General features: G+C 55.6%; 3 protein-coding genes across 4 annotated transcripts; 2 read left to right on the forward strand and 1 right to left on the reverse strand.

Annotated features, from left to right (window-relative positions):
* The first annotated feature begins 1,224 nt into the window (after positions 1–1,224).
* TCAP (titin-cap) lies at positions 1,225–2,559 on the forward strand. Its single transcript, XM_084748305.1, has 2 exons — positions 1,225–1,558; positions 1,725–2,559. The coding sequence occupies exons 1-2, from the start codon at positions 1,449–1,451 to the stop codon at positions 2,116–2,118; spliced, it is 504 nt and encodes a 167-aa protein (XP_084604431.1). The 5' UTR covers positions 1,225–1,448; the 3' UTR covers positions 2,119–2,559.
* Positions 2,560–4,531: 1,972 nt separating this feature from the next.
* On the forward strand, positions 4,532–6,312 carry PNMT (phenylethanolamine N-methyltransferase). Its single transcript, XM_084748468.1, has 3 exons — positions 4,532–4,772; positions 5,459–5,666; positions 5,786–6,312. The coding sequence occupies exons 1-3, from the start codon at positions 4,568–4,570 to the stop codon at positions 6,222–6,224; spliced, it is 852 nt and encodes a 283-aa protein (XP_084604594.1). The 5' UTR covers positions 4,532–4,567; the 3' UTR covers positions 6,225–6,312.
* A 563-nt stretch (positions 6,313–6,875) lies between these two features.
* Positions 6,876–19,700, reverse strand: PGAP3 (post-GPI attachment to proteins phospholipase 3). Of its 2 annotated transcripts, XM_084751123.1 has the most exons (8): positions 19,433–19,698; positions 17,760–17,857; positions 16,768–16,920; positions 9,819–9,881; positions 9,299–9,360; positions 8,921–9,057; positions 8,591–8,795; positions 6,876–8,410 (listed from the first exon to the last, which is right to left on the reverse strand). In XM_084751123.1, the coding sequence occupies exons 1-8, from the start codon at positions 19,611–19,613 to the stop codon at positions 8,347–8,349; spliced, it is 963 nt and encodes a 320-aa protein (XP_084607249.1). In that variant the 5' UTR covers positions 19,614–19,698; the 3' UTR covers positions 6,876–8,346. The 2 variants fall into 2 exon arrangements, with proteins under 2 accessions (XP_084607249.1, XP_084607250.1); XM_084751124.1 differs by lacking the exon at positions 16,768–16,920 and having other exon boundaries at positions 19,433–19,700.
* Between the last annotated feature and the right edge of the window lie 1,167 nt (positions 19,701–20,867).

A 20,867-nucleotide genomic window follows, 5' to 3' on the forward strand; every position in this document is an offset into this window, starting at 1 on the left:
GAGTCTACAAGGCTCAGCTTGTCCCTGTGTCCACACTGCCCTCACACCATGGCAGCGTGTAGCCTGGGTTCCAGGCCCAGCCAGGCCCCCTTTCCCTTCTTTCCTCCCTCCATACAAGTTTTTGAAGGAATCGATTAGCCTAGAGCCAGATGGATTTTTCTTGGTCCTGGCTAGGTACAAGACCCTGGGCAAACCGTCCCTGAGCCTCCATTTCCTATTTTGTCAAACAGAAGAGACCAGCGCCATAGGGTTGTCAAACAAATGGTGTAGAGAGCGGGCAGAGGCCTCAGGAGCCAGTAATGTGCTGGTCTGCATCTGATAGCAGCTGGGTGCTCTCTCTGCTGTCCCTAGGCGTCTCTGACGTGCTTCTTCTGGTGCCCTTTGCTTACTCCCTCAACAGCGCCCTCCTCCGTCTCTCCTGCCACTCTTCCCCCAAGTCACCTCCTCCTCATCCACCAGCGTCCTGTCCCATGAACTAACTGCACCTTGGGTGCTTGGGGTGTTCTCATGACATCTGTTTCCTCCACTTCATAGGAGAGAGCTAGTCCCCTCTTAGGTAACGCCTTGGAGCTGCCTCATCCCAGAGTTCATTCCACTGTGGCCAGACAGAGCAGATAAAGTGACACCGGGAAAGGTGCAGGGACGGTTCCATAGTTACATAAAACACCGACAGCCAGCTTGAGGCTGGTGCTGGGTCTCCTTCCTGACTGCTCAAGGGACCCTCTCTATTTCTAGCTCACCGTTTTCTCCCCGACACAGACAGCTGGGAGGGAGCGCCACCTCCCACGCCTGCCTCCTCCATCATGACCGGAGGGGTGGTTCTTCGGATGCCACTTCTCTGAGCACCCCATGACTCATACCCAGGGACCTCAGGTGTGGCCGTACAGTCCTCTCCCCTGTACGTGTGTGCTGCTGCCTAGGAGAGCCTGAGCACATGGTAACGCGATCTTGCTAGTCAAGGGGCCTCACTATGGTATGTGCCCTTGAGCCCAGGAGGTGGCAGAGCGGGGGTGGGGGTTGGGGGGTGGCATCCGTTCCTGCTTCTCCTGTTCTGTTTACAGACAAGCTGCCATCCTCCCTGGACAAGGGGGAGCAGGCAGGGCAGCGGACAGTACCAAGGTGGCACGAGGCGGGGCACGTGCCTGGTCTGAGGTGGCATTTGCGGCAAGCCGTATACCTGGAGGGGGGCCGCTCTGAGGACCCTAGGTCCCTGCCAGATGTTCTTGCTGGCTTTAGAAGCTGACCTCTGACCTAGGAGCAGCCAGAATCTGGGTACCCCCAGCCTCCGCCCTACACGCAGAGCCCCACCACCACCAGTGAGTCTTGGCTCTGCTTATAGCATCTGACGCCAGAGGGGCTGAAAATAGCCCCTGGAGAAGTAGGGGGAAAGGAGACTATTTAAAGGGCTCCAGAGTTGCCGGGCATTACAGAGGGAGCAAGAAGGGATCATGGCCACTTCAGAGCTGAGCTGTCAAGTGTCTGAGGAGAACCAGGAACGCCGGGAAGCCTTCTGGGCTGAGTGGAAAGACCTGACTCTGTCCACCCGGCCGGAAGAGGGGTGAGTGTAATCTGGAAACCCTGCCTCTACTCCTCCAAAGCACCCGCTCCACACCAGAGCACAAGCCCCTGACGTTTCTGAGGGGCTCCCCCACCCCAGGGACCTGGCCATCCCAGGGAGACCAGAGAACAGCAGGTCTCAGAAGTTCACTTCTTTCCTCTTTCAGATGCTCCCTGCATGAGGAGGATACACAGAGGCATGAGACCTACCATCGTCAGGGACAGTGTCAGGCAGTGGTGCAACGCTCGCCCTGGCTGGTGATGCGCCTGGGTATCCTCGGCCGCGGGCTGCAGGAATACCAACTGCCGTACCAGCGCGTGCTGCCGCTGCCCATCTTCACCCCGACCAAGGTGGGAGCCGCCAAGGAGGAACGGGAGGAGACCCCCATCCAGCTGCGGGAGCTGCTGGCACTGGAGACAGCCCTTGGCGGCCAGTGCGTCGAGCGCCAGGACGTGGCTGAGATCACCAAGCAGCTTCCTCCCGTGGTGCCCGTCAGCAAACCCGGGCCCCTGCGGCGGACCCTGTCTAGATCCATGTCTCAGGAAGCTCAGAGAGGCTGAGATGGACTGTGACTCAAGCCCCACTGCGTCTGCCTTGGGCTGGGCACTTCCTGGCTAGGACCATGGAGGGAGAGCTGGCCATGGCTGCTTTGTAGTTTGCCCAGAGGTGGGGGCTTATGGGAGAAGGGAGCCAGAGGCCAGGATGCCTAGGTGTCCTGAGTTCCCACAGGGAGGGGAGCAAGGATGATGGGCACTAGCGGTGGAAAAGCTGAGCATCCTCAGCGGGAGAAGGGACAAGAGATACTGGTGAAGAGTGAGAGGCCCCTGCGAACAGTGACCTGTTGAGGAACAGGGATGGAGTCGGACAAGGGAGGGATCCGGAATGCTCTGGGAAGGAAGCTTGGAGACTAGGGAGGGAGAGGTATGTGAAGAGGGCGGAAGCAGGGCAGGCCCCCAGCACCCTCTGTTAGCACTGCAATAAATGCTCAACCACACCCCAGAGTTTGTTCGTTCGTTCTTTGTGGTCGGAGGTGGGGTATGAACGTCGTCTCCCCCCACCCCACCCCACCCCCCCGATGCACTTCCGGGAACAGCCATGCATTTGAGTTAAATATGGCACATGCGCTCCATGCTTAGGGGTGGGGTACAAGGGCAGAGCTGTGAGCAGGGTGACTGTCTGGTTCCCCACTTCCTGTGTCGCTGCCGGGTCCTGGCTCCCATGTCCAGTCCCTGGCACTAGAGAGGATCTCCCAGGCCAGCTGGCATCAGGGTGTGTTTAAACGCTATCTGTGGAGGATGTGGAAGGGGCTGGCACTTAGGGATGTCCTTGGCTGGGCCTTGGCGGGTGTGGATGGGGTCAGTGACCCTAAGGCCTGTCAGTTGGAGATCCAGACAGTCAGTCCTTGGCTGGCATCGGGTGCCCCACCCTCCCTGGCCCGGGTGGGGGGACAGGGTCAGGTTCCTGTCTGATTCCCTACAGCTGTTGTGATGGTTCATGCCCCAACCTGGGTGTCTGGCCTCTAACAAGGAGACTGTCCCCTTGGGAAAAGGAAGGGGCACAGAAGAGGACTGGATAGAAGGTGGCCATCCTTAATAATGTCATCCCTTCCTCCAGGCCTCGATGCCATCTCTGTCCTGCAGCAGCGCCCTTTCTCTCCTCCAGAACGGACACTTTGTTCCGGCCTCTGTCTGAGTGGCCCAGGACCTGAGCAGGTCTCTGCCCTGAGTGTCCGATGGTGGCAGAGATTAAGGGAGAGCCGGGCTAAATGCTTTTAGCAAGCAGAACATCCGGGCATCCCCTGCGGGCCCCTGGGGGCTATGCTGCTTATCTGGGGGGGGGGGGACAACAAGCATGCCCTCCACACTTAGGGGTGGGGTACAAGGGCAGAGCTGTAGCAAAGGCTGGGAAGCCACACGCCACAGAGGGCACAGGACCCATTCAGAGGGTTCCTGCTTTAGGAAGATCGGAGATGCTGTGACTAGGGTGGTTTACCATTTTGAGAACATGGGAGGGAAGACCAGCAGATTGTGTGCCAGGTACCTGGAGCACCAAGCAAGACCTGCAGGCCAGGCCCTGTCAACCCCCTACTAGGGACGGGAGTGCTGACTGGGGAAGAAGAGTCAAGGCCTGTACCCGTGGGACGCCAAAAGCATGCCACTGCGCTTCGCTGTTTCTCTAGTAGCTGTAGCGGTACCAAGAAAGTGCCCCGTACTCTTTGTACTTACCTGAGTCCAGTGTCCCTGGCGTGGTAGGAACATCATGAACCAACCGTGCTTGTTGCCCCCCCCCCCCAGATAAGCAGCATAGCCCCAGGGGCCCACAGGGGATGCCCGGATGTTCTGCTTGCTAAAAGCATTTAGCCCGGCTCTCCCTTAATCTCTGCCACCATCGGACACTCAGGGCAGAGACCTGCTCAGGTCCTGGGCCACTCAGAGGCCGGAACAAAGTGTTCGTTCTGGAGGAGAGAAAGGGAGCTGCTGCAGGACAGAGATGGCATCGAGGCCTGGAGGAAGGGATGACATTATTAAGAAGGGGGGGGGCGGGTTGTAAGGGGTGCCCCAAGAGAGGAGAGGGGGCCCGGAGAAAGATGCTGAAACTGGGAATGCTGGCGATTCAAGCCTTAGGAAAGCGAAGGGATGGGATGCTGGGCCAGCGCGCCTATATGGGAGACCTGGCGAGAACGGGGACTGGGGGTGCAGGCTGGCACTGGGCCAAGCAGGGGAAGGTAAGGGTGTGACCAGCAGAGTAAGGGTGGGGTGGGAACCACGTGCTAATAATGAGCGCCCCCAACACCCTCAAGCCGTCTGTTGCTCGGACACTAATAGAAATGGATGGGATGACAGAGCCGTGGTGCCCCTCCCCCCGTGCCTCATCCCTCGGCGCCGCCCGCCCGCCCCCCCCCCCCGTGACGGAGGGGTTATGGCAGGTGGGGGGGCCCAGTGGTAGATAAAGGGATGGCGAAGCTAGCGGGGGTTTGGGAGGGGTGGTATAGGAGGCCCCAAGAGAAACATGAGCGGTGGCAGAGACTCGGAGGCCACAGCAGGGATGGGCCCTGACTCGGACCGTGGCCGAGCAGCTGTTGCCTCAGCTTACCAGAGGTTTGAGCCCCGCGCCTACCTCCGCAACAACTATGCGCCTCCTCGTGGGGACCTGAGTAGCCCTGATGGCGTCGGGCCTTGGAAGCTGCGCTGCATGGCACAAACCTTTGCCACTGGTGAGCATGGGAAACTGAGGCATGAGAGAGCAGAAGTAATGGAAAAATGAAAGGGGGGGGAGAAGGAGAGAGAGAGAGAGAGAGAGAGAGAGAGAGAGAGAGAGAGAGAGAGAGAGAGATGCGGCATATTAGATGGGGCCCAGGTGCAGGAGTGAGCAAGTCAGCCAGATTCGGTGGCACTCCACCAAGGCTGGAGGACCGCTTGAGGGCCGGAATTGGAGACCTGACTAGACAATTTAGAGTCTTTTTTTTTTTTTTCTTTCGAGGGAAGGATGCTTAGGATTGAGAGACAGGCAGACAGACACGGCGGCTGGGGCAGGGGCCGGACGGGGCGGGGGGGGGGGGGGGCCGAGTACAGGAGAGAGACTGAGGGGAAGGCTGAAGGAGAGGTTGGAGACTGTAGAAAGAAAGGCTAGATGCCTTAGCATCTTCCCCACTTCATCTTCCTTAGAGCTAGTTTTGAGTGGTGGAACCCGAGGCAGAGGGGCCAAGCTCCTCGCTAATGTAGGTAGGTAGGTAGCCCAGGATGGCGCCAGTAGATGCCAACTTCTTTGTAGGCTTGTGCTCCAAGCGCTCACACTACCCAGAGGAAATGCTGGAGAGAGCATGGTGGGGCGGGGGTGAGGGTAGGGGACCCGGTTGCTGCAGCAGGGAGCACCTGGACACCTCTTCCTCTCTTCCACTAGGTGAGGTGTCTGGAAGGACCCTCATTGACATTGGTTCCGGCCCCACCATATACCAGCTGCTCAGTGCCTGTGCCCACTTTGAGGACATCACCATGACGGATTTCTTGGAGGTCAACCGGCAGGAGCTGGGACTCTGGCTTCGAGAGGAACCAGGAGCCTTTGACTGGAGTGTTTACAGCCAGCACGCCTGCCTCATCGAGGGCAAGGGGTGAGAGCTGGGCTGGGAACTTCCTGTGCAGTGGGGGGCGGGGTGGTGGAGGGCAGCAGAGGACTGCGCCTCTGAGGGAAGGACTGAGCTCTTGCCTTGTGGTCCCCCTCTATATATAGCGAGTCCTGGCAGGAGAAGGAACGGCAGCTGCGAGCCAGGGTGAAGCGGGTCTTGCCCATTGATGTGCACCAGCCCCAGCCCCTGGGTACTTCGAGCCTGGCACCCCTGCCTGCTGATGCCCTGGTCTCTGCCTTCTGCCTGGAGGCTGTGAGCCCAGATCTTGCCAGCTTCCGGAGGGCTTTGCATCACATCACCACACTGCTGAGGCCTGGGGGTCATCTCCTCCTCATCGGGGCCCTGGAGGAATCGTGGTACCTTGCTGGGGAGGCCAGGCTGTCTGTGGTACCGGTGTCGGAGGAGGAGGTGAGGGAGGCCCTGGTCCTTGGTGGGTATGAGGTCCGAGACCTTCGCACCTACATCATGCCTGCCCACCTCCGCACCGGCGTAGATGATGTCAAGGGTATCTTCTTTGCCTGGGCCCAGAAGATGGAGGTGTAGGTGTGAGAGCCCCGTATGCCAGGTGGTCCTGTGCCTCCCATGATCCTTATTACCTGTAGTGGCATCTAATAAAGCAATAGTTCCCTGCTGTGTCGGTGCTGTTTGTGCCTCTCTTAGAAGCAAGGAATATGCAGAGGCCTCTGGGGTCTAGGAGGAATCAACCCTAGCTTTTCTGTTTTCCCTAGAAGCCAAGGTCATGTCCTGTACCGGCCCATTCTCCCCACCTCAGGAAGGCCGGGTTCAGGAGGGCACACACAGCACCTGCTGCATGCCAGGCACTGGTGTGGTTATAAGCGGCCAGCCGCCCAGCCTCAGCTCAGTAGAGGGTGCTACCAGCTTGTCCCCATGGGAAGCTCGGGGAGCCTGAGTAGAAACAGCCAAGGCTGGAGGCTGAAGTGGAGAGCAGGGAAGTGTTAAGGTCCAGACACAAATACAGGCTGAGACACAAGAAGGCAAGAGCCAATGCCAGCCGCAGCCCCACCCCCACCCCCGCCCCTACCTCCGCTGGCTCTGCCTGGTCCCATGCCTGGTCCCTGTCATCTCACTCCCATGTGCCCAGGTAGAGATCTGCCACTGGCCAGTGATGTCTCCTTCCATCCAGCCCACCTTATACTTACAGAGGACCAGACTCAGGGTGAATGAGACTAGGAATTGGTTTATTAAGTATGTCCTTTATTGTCTCTGGCCTTAAAATTGATCCTAGTATATACATAAAAAAAGAACCCTAATAGGCTGCCCAAATACCTGAGCTGGAACCCTGGCATAGCTACCCTGCCCCACAAAGAGGGAGCAGGGCTCAGCTGCAGGCTGTCTTCCTGGTGGGCTGGTTCAGGATACAGGCTGTATGGGCAGCCCTGCTTGCTCTGAGATTCCCCTGGAAGAGCAAGGTCCTCTGTGGAGGGCAGAGACCGTGTTCAGACAGAAGTTCCAAATCCTCATCCCCACTGCCTGATGTCCTTGAAGTCCAGACTCTGACAAGGGGCGACAGCAGGAAACTGAGGCGGGAGGCCCACCACGCCAAGATGAAGACATAGGAAGCTAGAAGGGGCGTCTTTTCCTCTGTGCCCTCCAGGGGCTTGTTCTGCAGGGTGCTCTTAAGATGTGTGTGTGTCGGGGGGTGTGTGTGTCTGTGCTTTGGAATGGAGTATAAAGGAGCACTGGGCAGGAACCTACACTCACATCCAGCACCCCAAAGCCTACCAGGTCATATGCATATGCTGGTTGGTCTTGGGGCCTTGGGCAGGCTTGGAGCTCAAGCGACTACTGATGATTTGATTTCCCTCTTCTGCTCCAGCCTCCTAGCAGGGTGTCCCCTGCATGTTCACCTCAGACATATACCTTCCCCAAACCATCCTCACCTACCTGCCGCCTGAACACACACCCATCACCCACTCTCTACACTGTAGGTGAAGGCCCACAACCCTCCTGCCCTGCCAAACCGAGCTCACTATCTGGTCATCTCAGCTCCTGGCTCGGCCAATGTGTCAGTGTGCCCACTCACTCCCAACCAGAACCTCAGGCAGGGTTCTAATCCTGAGCCCTCTGGGGCCCTGGCCCTGAAGGCAAGAATGGCAGGTGTAGGAAGCAAGGTGGAACACCGCCCCCCACTCCCCCCCCCCGACCCCCCCCAAGGCCTTAGTCCCCTTCCCAGCAGCCCAGTTCCTCAGACCCAGGAAGAAATTTGGGGAGCTGAAGAACAGGTATCCAGTGCCACCTAGTGGCACTGTGACAAAAAAGAGATTGCCAATGTACCCTAAAGGCCTACAGGTGTGGTTTGGGGGGGCACATGGAGGTACTTGGGGTGGCCCTGTGGGGGTGAGTGATGTGGAGAAGGGAGTGGTTGAAGACACAGAAACAGTACTGATCTCTGTGGTCCTGAAAACGTGCTGTCAGTTCAGCCCAGGCACAGGAGGGCTAGCTAGTCCCTGTTCCAGATGCGAGGAGGCTGTCCGAGAGGGCCAGCAAGGGGCAGCTAGCTACAAGATTTTAAGTCCATACCCCACATCTTCAAGTTCAAGAAGCTAAAAGGAGAAAAGCAATCATCTCAGGTGGGGGGCGGGGGGGGGGAGGGGAGGGAGAAGCATTCAGGGACTGAGGCAGACCCGCTCTCTCCCGGGGGTCTTTAGTCCAGCTTGAACTTGGCTCCAGATTCCTTCAGTAGGTACAAGCTGTCATCTTCTAGAAACCTGGTGGGTGTAGAGATAAGCCCACTGACGCAGTCACCCAGTTCTGAGAAGCTCTCAGTCAGTCGGGTGACAACCGGCAAGTAGGAGGGCCAAGTGGGCACAGGAAGCCCCATTCTGCCCTTAGGAGCGGGCAAGGAAGGGACACAGCCAAGGAAACCCCAGGGTCGGGGCAGCACTCACCTGAAGAAGAGGATGTGGACAGGAATGGTGCTGATGTGCCAGATGGCATGGGCATCCAGGACCCAGAAGAGGGGCGGGAAGTCGAGCAGCTCCAGCAAGGACAGCCCCTGTAGCAGCACCACCACCATCATGCACCTGCGAGTGTGAGGCAGGCGCCGGTGGTTCCGTAGGCACCAGGCCAGCCACCATGCCAGGTTCACCAGGCCTGGGGGCCAGGAAAAGACTAGGCTTACTCACTGGACCTCCTCGACACTAGCCGCCCCCCCCCAACTGCCCCTGCTCCGCAAAGAACCGCCCCATGCCCATCCACAGCTCTCCGAAGGACCTCACCTATAGCCACATTGGCCATCATGTTGTAGCCATAGTCGAAGTGGACGAGGCTCAGGTAAGAGATGTGCGCTGTGAGCAGCAGCAGCAGCAGAGCTCCGAAGGCGCTGGCCACAGACGGGTGCTGAAGCCCCACGGTCCTGTCCGGCCACCCAGAGCAACTCAGAGAGGGACTGGCTGTCCTCAGGGCCGAGTTCCCTCAACCATCTCCTCCCTGCCCCACCAAGACAGCTGTTTCACAGAAACCAAGGGCCACAGCTCCCAGAGAAGCCAGGTCCACCTAGCCTCTGCCATCGCCACCCAGGACAACGCTGAAGAAATGTGAGGAGGCCAAGGAAGAAGGCCCTCGGCAGTCCCCTTGCCCTTGCCCCAAGAGCTCACCTGACACAGCACAGGTAAACAGAATGCAGGATGACAGCCGAAGCGCCGAAGTAATCCATCTTCTGAGGATGGGGAGAAACCCATGATGCCAGGTGAGGGGAGCAGAGCATGGGGGAGGGCACGGGGGGGGGGGACGAGGCAGGGAGGGGGCAGAGTCTGGCCTCGCAGTCAGCAGGAGCCCCACCTTGCACCCCCCCTGCCTTGTGTCCATGGTATAAAACGGTCAGAATGGCCCAGGAAGGAGGCAATCAGAAAGGCCTCACTGGGTGGGCATATCATGGCACTCAATATGTCATTTGGGATGTGATAGCCGTGGAGTCCAGTTGTGCTTCTACTAGCTGGGTGACCCTGGGAAAGTGACAAAACTCTCCTGGCAAGACCCAGGTAAGGCTCCAGGTTTGGCAGGCCAGGCAGAGACTACCGTGCTGCAGACAGAGCTGCCTTCACTCTGTGGAGCCTGCTCTGCCCTCTCCTGGGCTCCTCTGGGACTGTCCCATGCAGGGGGCTGGGAGGCGCTCACCTCTGTGAGGTCAGTGTCCCTGGTATGGAAGACTGTGGACCAGAACCAAGCATTGAGGGAGACCTGAGGAAGGAGAGGCCAGTCAGCATGCTCCCCAAGGTGGAGGAGACCTGTGGGGGGAGTCGGGGAGCTCTGTTGGGGGAAACGAGTGTTTCCTGTGCCCTAAGAGCACACCCAACAAACCCAGGCCTCGCTGCCACCTAACCTAACCGGAGTCTCCTCAGGACCTCCCACTACTGTAAACTGCCACCCAAAATCCCCTAGGCCAAAAGAGCTGCAGCTTCCACAGGTTCTGGCCTGGCTTGAGAACCTGTCCTGCCAGCGTCAAGTTCCCAAATTACCCAATCTCTAAGACAACAGCCCCCAGGGCCCTGCCTCCTCTCCCCCCCCCCCACACCCCACTGCCAGGTGATGACAACCCCACCCCAGCCCAGGGGAGCCTGTGACCTCAGCTTCTGGGGGCGGGAATGAGGTGGGTGGGTGGGAGGGAGGAACTTGAGCTAGCTTCAGGGTGTGTCAGGAGGAACAGGAATCCAGGCCGGGAGCTGAAGCAGGTCCCATTGAAGGCTTAGGAAGACAGTGGCCAAGCTAGGCCAGCTTCCTCCTGGCTGGGCCAGCCTAACCCGCTTGGCCAGTAGCTGCTCTGGAGTCTTGGGGAGGAGCAAAGGCAGAACCGAAGAGACTGTGCAGGAATGGCCCAGGGGAATGCTGGGAGCCCTCTTCCCAGAACAGAGCAGAGAGTGAGGCTTGCAAATGAACCCATCTTGTGGGAGTCAGGTGCTGCCACTTTCTTTAATGCCCGTATCCATAGAGAAGGCCCAAGTTACTTAGAAAAGAGCAGGGTGGAGACACAAGCCTGAGACTGAGAAACCGGGGGGCAGCTAGTCACAAAGGGAAGAGCAGGACTTGACCCCCACCATCCCTGGAAGAGTGGGTAGGGAAATTTGCGGGACAGGCCCACAGGAACTGCCCACTTAGGTACCACAACAAGTGGCCAGTCAAAAGGGACACAAGAGCAGGTCAGGAAGCTAGTCTGTAGGGTCCCACACGGCAGGAGGGTCAATCAAAGCTGAGCTCCTGCCTTTTGCTAGGCGCTGAGGGGAACAGAGAGGGCAGGGTGGAGGCAGGCAGGGCTTGCGGCCAGGCAGGTACTCCTGATGCTGGGCTGTGGTTCTAGGAACCCTCTGCCCCCACCCACTGCTGAGCCTGGTTTTCTCTGCCAGCCAGTCCCATACAGTGCCTTCTGCTTACACAGGGCTACCTGAAAAATGACCTCTGCAGCCTTGACAAAGCTCTGAGGGATGTCTCATGGTGGCTAGGCCTCCTCTTCTGGCCCTTTTTCCTCAGGCCTTGGGAGGCATTTACATTTCCTGTGGATACTTAGCTGTGCCTCTGTCTAGTACCAAACCTAAGAGAGGAGGTCACAGACTCTCTCCCAAGCCAGGTTCAGCCACTCATCTTCCCAATGTGGCCACACAGAAGATAATCTCCTTTTTCAACTTTCCACTATTAGTCTGGTTTGTTGAAGATGAGTGGCCAAACCTGGCTTGGGATACAGGACATAGGTTGTGACCCCCTAAGTTCAGAACAAGTCTAAGCCCTCTCTCTCTCTCTCTCTCTCTCTCTCTCTCTCTCTCTCTCTCTCTGGGATAGGCCTCTGAGTGGCCCTCACCTCCTCCCTCACAAGGCCTACAGAGCTCGGTCAGTGTAGGGAGAGGGGTGACCCCAGGCTGGAGACAGGGCCCAAGCAACCACAAGGACTAGGCAGGCCAGGTGCAGAGACATCTTAGGGAGGACGGTGGCCCTGGAACCAGTGTGAGAGGGAGGAGGGGAAGGTAGCACTGGCAGCCAGCCAGGCCTCCTTGTCACCCACAGCAGGAAGGGGGAGGTGACAAGAGGGCTGAACTAAGTGGCAGTTGGAACACTGGAGGTGCTCTGGGACTGAGCTCCACAGACAGGTGGGGGTGCAGGGTTCCTTACCTGCCCGCCTCCCAAGGTACTCTGCACCCCTTGGGACGGCCCTCTCTCCTAAGGAGTGTCCCACAAAGGGTGGGGTCTTCCTGATCCTTTCCTCAGACTCAAAGGCAGCGTAGCTAAGAATGCAGGCCCTGGAGCCAAACCCAGGGGCTTTAGGCTCTAACCACAGCACAGGCTTTCCTGTGTGTCCTCAGGCAACTTATTTTCCGCTGCTCTGCCTCAGATTCCTGCTACCTGTGGTTTTTACTGCCGAGGCCTGGCGCACAGGTGTCCCAGGAAGCTGCAGGAAGCTGCGTTTCCTCCATCACATCCACCAGGCTCGCCCACCACTTCCTTTCACCTGACCTCCAACTTCTCTTTCTTCAAAGGCCACCAAGTTCAAGGTCAAACCATGGGGCTGCAGGGGACCCTGGCTTCCAGGGTGCAGACAGTTTGCCTATAGGACGAGCTCTTTTCTTTTCTTTCTTCCTTCCTTTTTTTTTTCTTTTTTTAATTTTAATTTTAATTTGGGGTTGTTTTTTAGAGACAGGGTCTCTCTGTGTAGCCTTGGCTGTCCTGGACTGCTTTGTAGACCAGGCTGGCCTCGAACTCACAGCGATTCACCTGCCTCTGCCTCCCGAGTGCTGGGATTAAAGACGTGGGCCACCACCGCCCGGCCTAAGAGCCCATTTTCATGTTCCCAACCCACTGCCCGTGAGTGTGGTCCCATCCGTATGATTCCAGTGTCCCAGAGTCCCTTGAGTAGGGTCCCACTGTCCTATCAATATGGTCCCAGCAGGTGCTGTTTCTCTTCAGAGCTTGCAGTCAAACACAAGCAGAGGACAGATGGACAGGGAAGCGGGGAGAAAGTCCACCGTGCACAACTGTTCTACACTCCTTGGTTGTGCCTAATGTGGCGGGAGGGACCAGCAGGGAAGGTGAGAATTTTGTGTAAACACTGAGAATGGGAGACACAGGGCTAGGGCAGCAGTGGTGGCAGGGACAGGGGGACAGGAGGCTGGTGGAGGGGGGCAGGGGGCTGCTTCAGTCTGCTGGCAAATAGGCAAACAGACAAAAATATCACAGCCATGAAACTGGTTGGATGCCAAGTGAGCCAGATCTGTCAGGAATTTGACCCCAGTGTTAAGCCCCAGTGCTTGGGGCTGTCATTGACACCATCACGGTGGGGACAAGTGGATCTTTAAATAGCTTGGTGTCTCAGAAGTGGGGGAGGCAGAATGTTAAATATGATGTCTGTTGCCATCCTGCCCCCTCCTCGGGGCCACAGGGGCCACAGAGGAGCAGGGCAAGGCTGCCTTGGGTTCACTCCAAGAAGAGGTGGGGCTTTTTTCCACCATCAAAGAAGGATCCCTGGACTAATGAGACGGTTTGGGTGAAGGTACTTAGGCCAAGCCTGGTGACCTGAGCTCAAATCCCAGGACCTACACGATGGACAAGAATCAACTCCCTTGGAATGTTGCTGACCTCCACATATGAGCCATGGTGTGTACACTGCACGCCCGTATACACTAATAAGTCAATATTCTTTGTTTTTGTTTGTTTGTTTGTTTTTGTTTTTGAGACAGGGTTTCTGTGTAACAGTCCTGGCTGTCCGGGACTCACTTTGTAGACCAGGCTGTCTTCGAACTCACAGAGATCTGTCTGCTTCTGCCTCCCGAGTGTCAATAAATATTCTTTTTTTTTTTTTTTTTTTTTTTTGTTTTTGTTTTTTTTGTTTTTTGAGACAGGGTTTCTCTGTGTAGCCTTGGCTGTCCTGGACCCACTTTGTAGTACAGGCTGGCCTCGAACTCACAGCGATCTGCCTACCTCTGCCTCCCAAGTGCTGGGATTAAAGGCGTGCGCCACCACGCCTAGCTTCAATAAATATTCTTAAGAGGTTTCTTTCATTTCCTAACACTGTCTCACCAGCTTCTGTCTGTCAGTCGGGAAGTCCTTCCTGAAGGCTAGCCCCTCATTCGGCTACACTTTCAGCCTATCTCTTCTCTTGCCGCTTTCCCCCATAGAGACGGTACAACCAGTGCCTGCCGCTTCGTCTCACATCTACACCTTAGGACCTTTCCTTGCTAGATAAAGGTAGGGAATTGGTTTGGCCTCCTAGCTTTGGCAGAGGGCCAGCCGCCCTCCCCCACCCCCACCCCTCACTCCAACGACGTCCAAGGGCCACAGCATGCAGAACTCTGGCAGGTTCCACAGCCCTTCCTTCCTGGCACCTGCTTGGGGCTGACGTTTCTGAGCTCGGCCGAGGGACAGAGTTATCAGAGAGTTATACCCCTGCCCCACGACAGAACCTGGAGCTGGCAAAGGGCTCTCCCATACACACCCTAGCATAAATGAGAGCCACACTCGTTCCAGAAGACCCGGTCCGGGACAAAGTCCTACCATCACACCCTCCAGGCCAAAACACAAGGCTAAACGGCAAGTGTGAAACCTAACCTGGAACACGTGTGGCGGCACCCGCCTACCACAGCGCTGCCCAGCCATCCAGAGGCTGGGAGAGTGGAGGCCGAGGGCCAACCTGGGCTACACAGTGAGACACCGTCTCAGCAAAACAAAAACTAGATCATCCAACCAGAGTGAACACTGTGATCCTGTGTCTCTGGGAGACCTTATAAAGGCAAGAAAGGGTCCCAATGACCTTAGCATCTGTCCCCAACCAGAGGACCTGTGCTTGGCTTTCCAGCTCTTAGGTTTTGCTGAGCACTCTGGGAGCATCTATGATGCTTCGCCGGCTGACTGGGTCGATGCACAGGCTTTGCTCTGGAGTGCTGGGCTACACAAATGCAAAACCTGATCTTGCCCTCAGCCAGTGCTTACTCCAATGAGCACTTGGGCCCTGGAGCCCATTGATGTGGTGCCAGAGGCTAGCCCTGTCTCCTCTACTTGATGACTTGTTAGCTGTTATCTGGGGCCAAAGCCCTGTGTGCCTAAGTCTTACTCAGAGGGCATGGCACTTGATGAGGGTCCCACAAGGAAATGTTGGTCAAGTGGTAAGGACAAGGCCGGCACCACATGCATGTATGTGGTTTTCCTTGGTAACGCTCACTGTTCTAGAACTTTCTATGTAGCCCAGGATAGTCTTGGACGCAGGTTGGTCTATCTGCCTCCACTTCTCAAGTTCTGGGATTACAGGCATGCGCCACCACATCCAGCTATAACTATTTTTTCAAATTAAAAAAAATTTTTTTTTGTTTGTGTTTTGAGACAGGGCTTCTTGGTGTAACAGCCCTGGCTGTCCTGGAACTCGTTTTGTAGATCAGGCTGGCCTTGAACTGATAGAGATCCTCCTGCCTCTGCCTCCCAAGTGCTGGGATTAAAGGTGAAAGCCACCAAGCCGGGCAAAAAAAAAAAAAAAAGATAGGGTCTCAACTATGCAACCTCTGACCTCAACTCAAAGTGGCACAGGCTCCTGAGTACTGGGTTCAGGCACAGTCACTCTGCCCAAGTGTCCCAAACTCTTAATTTTTTCCTTTTATTTTTATTTTTTAATTTAATTTTATTTTTTGCTGTTGTTCCACAGCTCTTAACAGTTACTATTCTCACTGAAGGGCAAATACTAGGGTCTAACCCCTCCTTCCACGTCCTCTCGCTAGCCAGGCTCAGCCTGTGCATCTCAGCACACCTGTGCCATCAGCTCTGGTGAGAGCCCTTCAATCACTAGATTCAGGAGCGGCCTTCTCTCCTGCTTGTCCCATGCTGTGGCTCTTGGCCTTTCTGGCCTACAGATGCCCTTACCCTCTGCTGTCTTTACGCGGTCTGCCTTTGTCTAGAAGATTCCCCTGCTCTCTTCAGCTCCTCATGCCTGTTGCCCTATCGGGGCCCAGCCCCATCACAAGCCCTACAGCCCCTCCCTTCACTGTGTTTCTTCAAGGATGGACTTTGACATCCAATTGTGGGATTGGGAGACTAGAAGCAGAGGGCAAGGACCTGATGTTTTTACATGTTTTGGGGCCCCAGCACCCAGCAAAATGCTTGGCACACAGCAGGTGTCCAATGGGCACAAACGGAGGCTCTTTTGGCAGGAAGGTAAGCGGGAATTTTTTCTCTTAAAGCCTGTCAGAGAAGCTCTGTCCCACAGCCAGCCATTGTGCCCCCCCTCTTTTTTTTTTTTTTTTGGTTTTGTTTTTCAGAGACAGGGTTTCTCTGTGTAACAATCCTGGCTGTCCTGGAACTTGCTCTATACACACCAGGCTGTCCTCAAACTCAGCGCTCTACCTGCCTCTGCCTCCCAGGTGCTAGGAATAAAGGTGTGTGCCACCACCGCCCAGTTCCATTGCACCCTCCTGTTGTCACTCAGTGTCCTCTGTACCCAAGTCCACAGTTCTCCAATGATTCTGGGCTCTGTATTCTGCTTCCTCAGACCAGCCACACAGGTGAGACTGAGGTCTCTTTCTTTTTGTTGTTGTCAGTTTGTTTGTTTTGATTTTTTTTTTTTTTGAGACAGGGTTTCTCCGTGTAGCCTTGGCTGTCCTGGACATGTTTTGTAGACCAGGCTGGCCTCGAACTCACAGAGATCCGCCTGCCTCTGCCTACGGAGTGGGCGGCCACCATGCCCAGCTGAGATCTCTTTCTTATTCAGATGGACCAACCTGGGTTCTCAGCTGAGCTCTGAGCCAGAACAAAAGTCACATCAATCCTCCCAAAGGGTCTTGGAAAGACCTGCAGTCCTAGCACACTCCCTACTATCTATCCACTTCCTGTCTATGTTAGTAAAATGTCCATTGAGTGTCTTTGTAGCTTCTCACTTAGGACACAAATAACATGACCTCCCTCCTTCCCTAGAAGACCGGCCTGGCTCTCTACTAGAAGGTAAAGCCTGGTCTGGTCCAGCACCTCCCTTTTTTGCTTTGCCTGACTACAACACAGTTCATCCCTGGACAAGAGAGAGGCTGGATGCTAGAAGCCCATCATTGGAGATGTGAGCGCTCCTCTGTTCAGAACAGGGTGGTACTGAGTGTCCTGCCAGGCTACCTACCCAAGCGAAGGCCATGCAAGTATGGTACATGGGGGAGGAGGTTGGCACAGAGGCGCGGTAGCGGCAGAGCATCACCAGGCTGGCCAGGCCATTGAGGAGCGAGGCCACGGCAGAAGCTGGCTCTTGGATGAACAGGAACCGGGAGAAAGGCCACTGAAAAAGGAGAATAGGGAGGAGGCCTGAGGGGAGGCAGCCCCTAGCTGGCCTGGTCCACCTTGTCTACGCAGCTGTATCGACAGGCCTCCAGCTGGTTCCTCGGCTCAGGACTTTGGCCAAAGCTTTAAGTTCTCGAGTCCCTGGTGAAGAGGACAGTCTCTCTCTGGCCGGCAATTGGAGCCTGACTCTGGGGACAGCAGACAGGCAAGGTGAAACCACGCAGACCTGCCATCCCGACCTAGGTCCCATCCTTTCTCAGCTGAGTCCCACAGCCCTCCAAGTGCCTGATCGCTTTGTGGCAAAGCAGGGTAAGTCCTGCCAAACCCCACAGGCCAGAATGAGGTAACATTGGGTCAAAAGGCACAGAGCACCTAGGCAATCTGAAAGGTATTTCTAATGACCTAGACTCCTATCGGAGAAGCAATGGGAGAAACACCTTAGTCAGGGCCAGTGGAAAGCTCCACCGGTCCTGAGAGGCTCAGCGTCCTGTGAGGGGACACAGACCTTTTAGCTTGTGTGGAGAGAGGGTGTTACTATGGAGCCTTGGCTACATAGACCAGGTGGGTCTCAAATTCATAGAGATCTGCCTGCCTCTGCCTCCCAATTGTTGGGATTAAAGGCGTGCGCCACCACGCTTGGCTTGAGACACAGGACCTCATTACTTCAAATTCAGAAGCAGGACACATTGGCACCAGCAGAAAAGCAAGAGATTCTGAGTACCAGTACCTGCCCTATCCCTGCCTCCCCGTGACTGTCCCACCTCAGCCTGCTGGGACAGCATGGCCAACTCAGGGCTGAAGGCCACCACCATGAACCTTCGACCCTCCCCGACTCACCTTGCCATGGAACTGAGGTACTCTGTGACCCTCCTGGAGGTAGAGGCCCACAGCGAGCCACATGCACTCATACCTGCAGTCATCCTGACAAGTCCAGCCTGAAACAGAGGAAAAGGACTACAGATGGAGTCCTCCTGCTAGAAGCCAGGCGTGAATGGGGAGGCCAAGAGGATCTGAAGGCTGGGGAGGACCAGAGGAAATCTCAACATCTTTCTTTCCATTTGGAGAGAGAAGAGAGGGCGGGTGTGTGAGAAGGGAGGGAGGGGCGGGAGGGGAGGAGGGGGGAGAGAGAGATTTAGCAGCAGGAGCAAAGAGAGTAAATGGTCTCTACTCTCTTTATCCAAGCTCTTAGCATCTGGCAGGCCCCTCTGTGGGGACCTGGGTTTGTCCCTGTCCGTTCTGAACACAGCAAGGAGTCCTTGGTGCCTTCCTACCTCCTATGAAAATAAAGCTCAAGCCGGGCGGTGCTGGCGCACGCTTTGTTTGTTTGTTTGTTTGTTTTTGTTTTTGTTTTTCAAGACAGGGTTTCTCTGTGTAGCTTTGGCCATCCTGGACTCACTTTGTAGACCAGGCTGGCCTCGAACTCACAGCGATCCGCCTGCCTCTGCCTCCCGAGTGCTGGGATTAAAGGCGTGCACCACCACCGCCCGGCTTTGGTGCACGCTTTTAATCCCAGCACTCGGGAGGCAGAGGCAGGTGGATCGCTGTGAGCTTGAGGCCGACCTGGTCTACAAAGCGAGTCCAGGACGGCCAAGGCTACACAGAGAAACCCTGTCTCAAAAAAAGAAAAAAGAAAAAAAAAAAAAAAAAGAAAGGAAGGAAGGAAGAAAGAAAGAAAGAAAAGAAAGCTCAGACCCTTCACCCCAACTCTGTTCCCTTAGCGCCACTACACTCTTGGTGTTCCCTGCTCTCTGGGTAAACCAAGCTCCTGCATGAGGCCTTATCTTCCCAGGGCCTCGAAGCTCTCTATCCCCTCTGGAATGGAGAAGGGAGCGGGGCGGGTAGTAATGAGGATGAGCTGTTGGTCAAACAGGCCAGAACCGGAAATTCTGCTTTACCACTTTATAGACAGTGTGACCTTGGGCAAGGTGCCCATCTTTAAAATGGATGAGGGAAAACTATCCGCAACGGTTGTGGTGGAAGCCAACTGTCCTGCTGTGGCAACCTGTTAATGTGGGTGCTCCGGATGTTGGTTCACATCAATTCCCTCTCTAAATTGTTCCTTGGGGATTCCTGCCTCCAACCATTGAAGCCGACTCCCGTCCTTTCCTCTTCCAAATGCACGAAGTGCTTCATCTATGGGTCCATTAGGGTTCAAACCATTCCATCTATGAGAAGGCTAATACTCATCTGCTCGGGGGACTATAAGCCCGGAAGCGTAGGCTCCCGATCTGCCTCCTATGTTATTTCAGGTCTTGTACGCTGTATTTAACAAGGAGTGGTTTGAATAAAAATAATGAAACCTCTGGAAAGGTAGGAGAGGCTGATGAGACACCGCCCCGCCCCCCCTCAAACCCCCAACATTCAGGAGGCTCCACATATGCTAATAAGAGAGCTCCACTTATAAGAGAACCCATGGGGAAACTGAGGGCCTGAGATTGCAGAGCAGTAGGGAACAATAGGCGGAGCTAAAAACCAACGGGCGGGGCTTACTCGGGGTGGGTGGGGCTTACCAGCTAGGCTCATGTAGATTGGCTGGCTGGAGCGGAAGTGCTTCAGCGCGTCCCCCGAACAGTTCCGTTCCTCGCACCGGAGCACGCAGTCGCGGTACACCGGCTCGCGGTCGCCCTGGGAGCCCCGCGCGAGCCCTACTGCCACGGTTAGCAGCAGCAGCTGCGCCGTCCTCTCGGCCATCCTATCACTCTGACCGGCGGACGAGGGAGGAGTTTGGGAAGAGTACGAAGTCCCACTTCCGTAACAACCGGAAATACCTGTGTTCACCGTTGCACCCGCCTCTGACGGCCGCCCACTTTAAATAAAAATTCCCGGATTTTAGTGGGCGGGTAACCCATCTTAAATCTGCTAATCTGTTCTTACTCTACAGCGTTCCGGAGCAAATTAAGTGTGTTTTCTCCCTTCTTTCTCCATGATCTTTGTTTAAAGCGGACCTTTTTCTGTCACTCGCGCACTTAAGATTCCAGTTTCCAAATGTTCTGGGCGCTCCACTTCTCTCCATTTCTTGTGCCATTACCTTTTTATTTTTTTATTTTTATGTATATGAGTGCTCTATCTGCATGGACGGCTTCATGCCAGAAGGCGGCATCAGATCACATTATAGATGGTTGTGAGCCACCATGTGGTTGCTGGGAATTGAACTCAGGACCTCTGGAAGAGCAGTGAGTGCTCTTAACTGCTGAGCCATCTCTCCAGCCCCTTGGGGCCATTATCTTGATTAAAGACACTATCGTTAAAATAGCTGCAGAATTTAACAGGTGTCCTAGCCTCTATTTTGGTTTCCCTCCGGTAGGCATTTCTCTTCTGCTTAGCTTTCTCTTACTGTGCTTAAAAGCATGACCCAAAGCAACTTGGGAAGGAAAGGTTTGTCTTAGGCCGCCGATCACAGCCCATCATTGAGGGAAGCCTGGGCAGGACGCTGGAGGTAAGAACTGAAGCTGAGGCCCCAAAAGAGTGCTGCCTACTCACTGGCTTAGTCTCTTACAGCACCCAGGACCACATGCCCAGGGCTGGCACCTCCCACAGTGGTATGGGTCCTCCCGTATCAATTATTAAGCCAGAGAGTATCCTACAGGCCAATTTGAAGGAGGCATTTATTTTCTTTCTTTTCTTTTTAGGTTTTTCGTTTTTGTTTTGTCTTTAGTTTCTCGAGACAGGGTCTCTCTGTGTAGCCTTGGCTGTCCTGGACTCGCTTTGTAGACCAGGCTGGCCTCGAACTCACAGCGATCCGCCTGCCTCTGCCTCCCGAGTGCTAGGATCAAAGGCGTTTGCCACCCACCACCCGGCTTTTTTTAGGTTTTTCGAATCAGGGTTTCTCTGTGTTATCTTGGCTGTCCCGAACTTGCTTTGTAGGCCAGGCTGGTCTTGAACTCATAGAGATCCGCCTGCCTCTGCCTCCTCAGTGCAGGCATTTAAAGGCTTGCGCCACCACGC

The sequence above is a fragment of the Acomys minous genome (assembly GCF_964271855.1).
Source record: "Acomys minous genome assembly, chromosome: 12".
Lineage (NCBI taxonomy): Eukaryota > Metazoa > Chordata > Mammalia > Rodentia > Muridae > Acomys > Acomys minous.

Coding starts and splice junctions, on each gene's coding strand:
- PGAP3 (XM_084751123.1), bottom strand. CDS start 19,613: ATGGCCGAGAGGACGGCGCAGCTGCTGCTGCTAACCGTGGCAGTAGGG. Junction 17,858..19,432: donor AATCTACATGAGCCTAGCTG/GTAAGCCCCACC, acceptor CCTCTGTTTCAG/GCTGGACTTGTCAGGATGAC. Junction 9,361..9,818: donor GGGACACTGACCTCACAGAG/GTGAGCGCCTCC, acceptor CCCCATCCTCAG/AAGATGGATTACTTCGGCGC.
- TCAP (XM_084748305.1), top strand. CDS start 1,449: ATGGCCACTTCAGAGCTGAGCTGTCAAGTGTCTGAGGAGAACCAGGAA. Junction 1,559..1,724: donor TCCACCCGGCCGGAAGAGGG/GTGAGTGTAATC, acceptor TTCCTCTTTCAG/ATGCTCCCTGCATGAGGAGG.
- PNMT (XM_084748468.1), top strand. CDS start 4,568: ATGAGCGGTGGCAGAGACTCGGAGGCCACAGCAGGGATGGGCCCTGAC. Junction 4,773..5,458: donor GGCACAAACCTTTGCCACTG/GTGAGCATGGGA, acceptor CTCTTCCACTAG/GTGAGGTGTCTGGAAGGACC. Junction 5,667..5,785: donor TGCCTCATCGAGGGCAAGGG/GTGAGAGCTGGG, acceptor CTCTATATATAG/CGAGTCCTGGCAGGAGAAGG.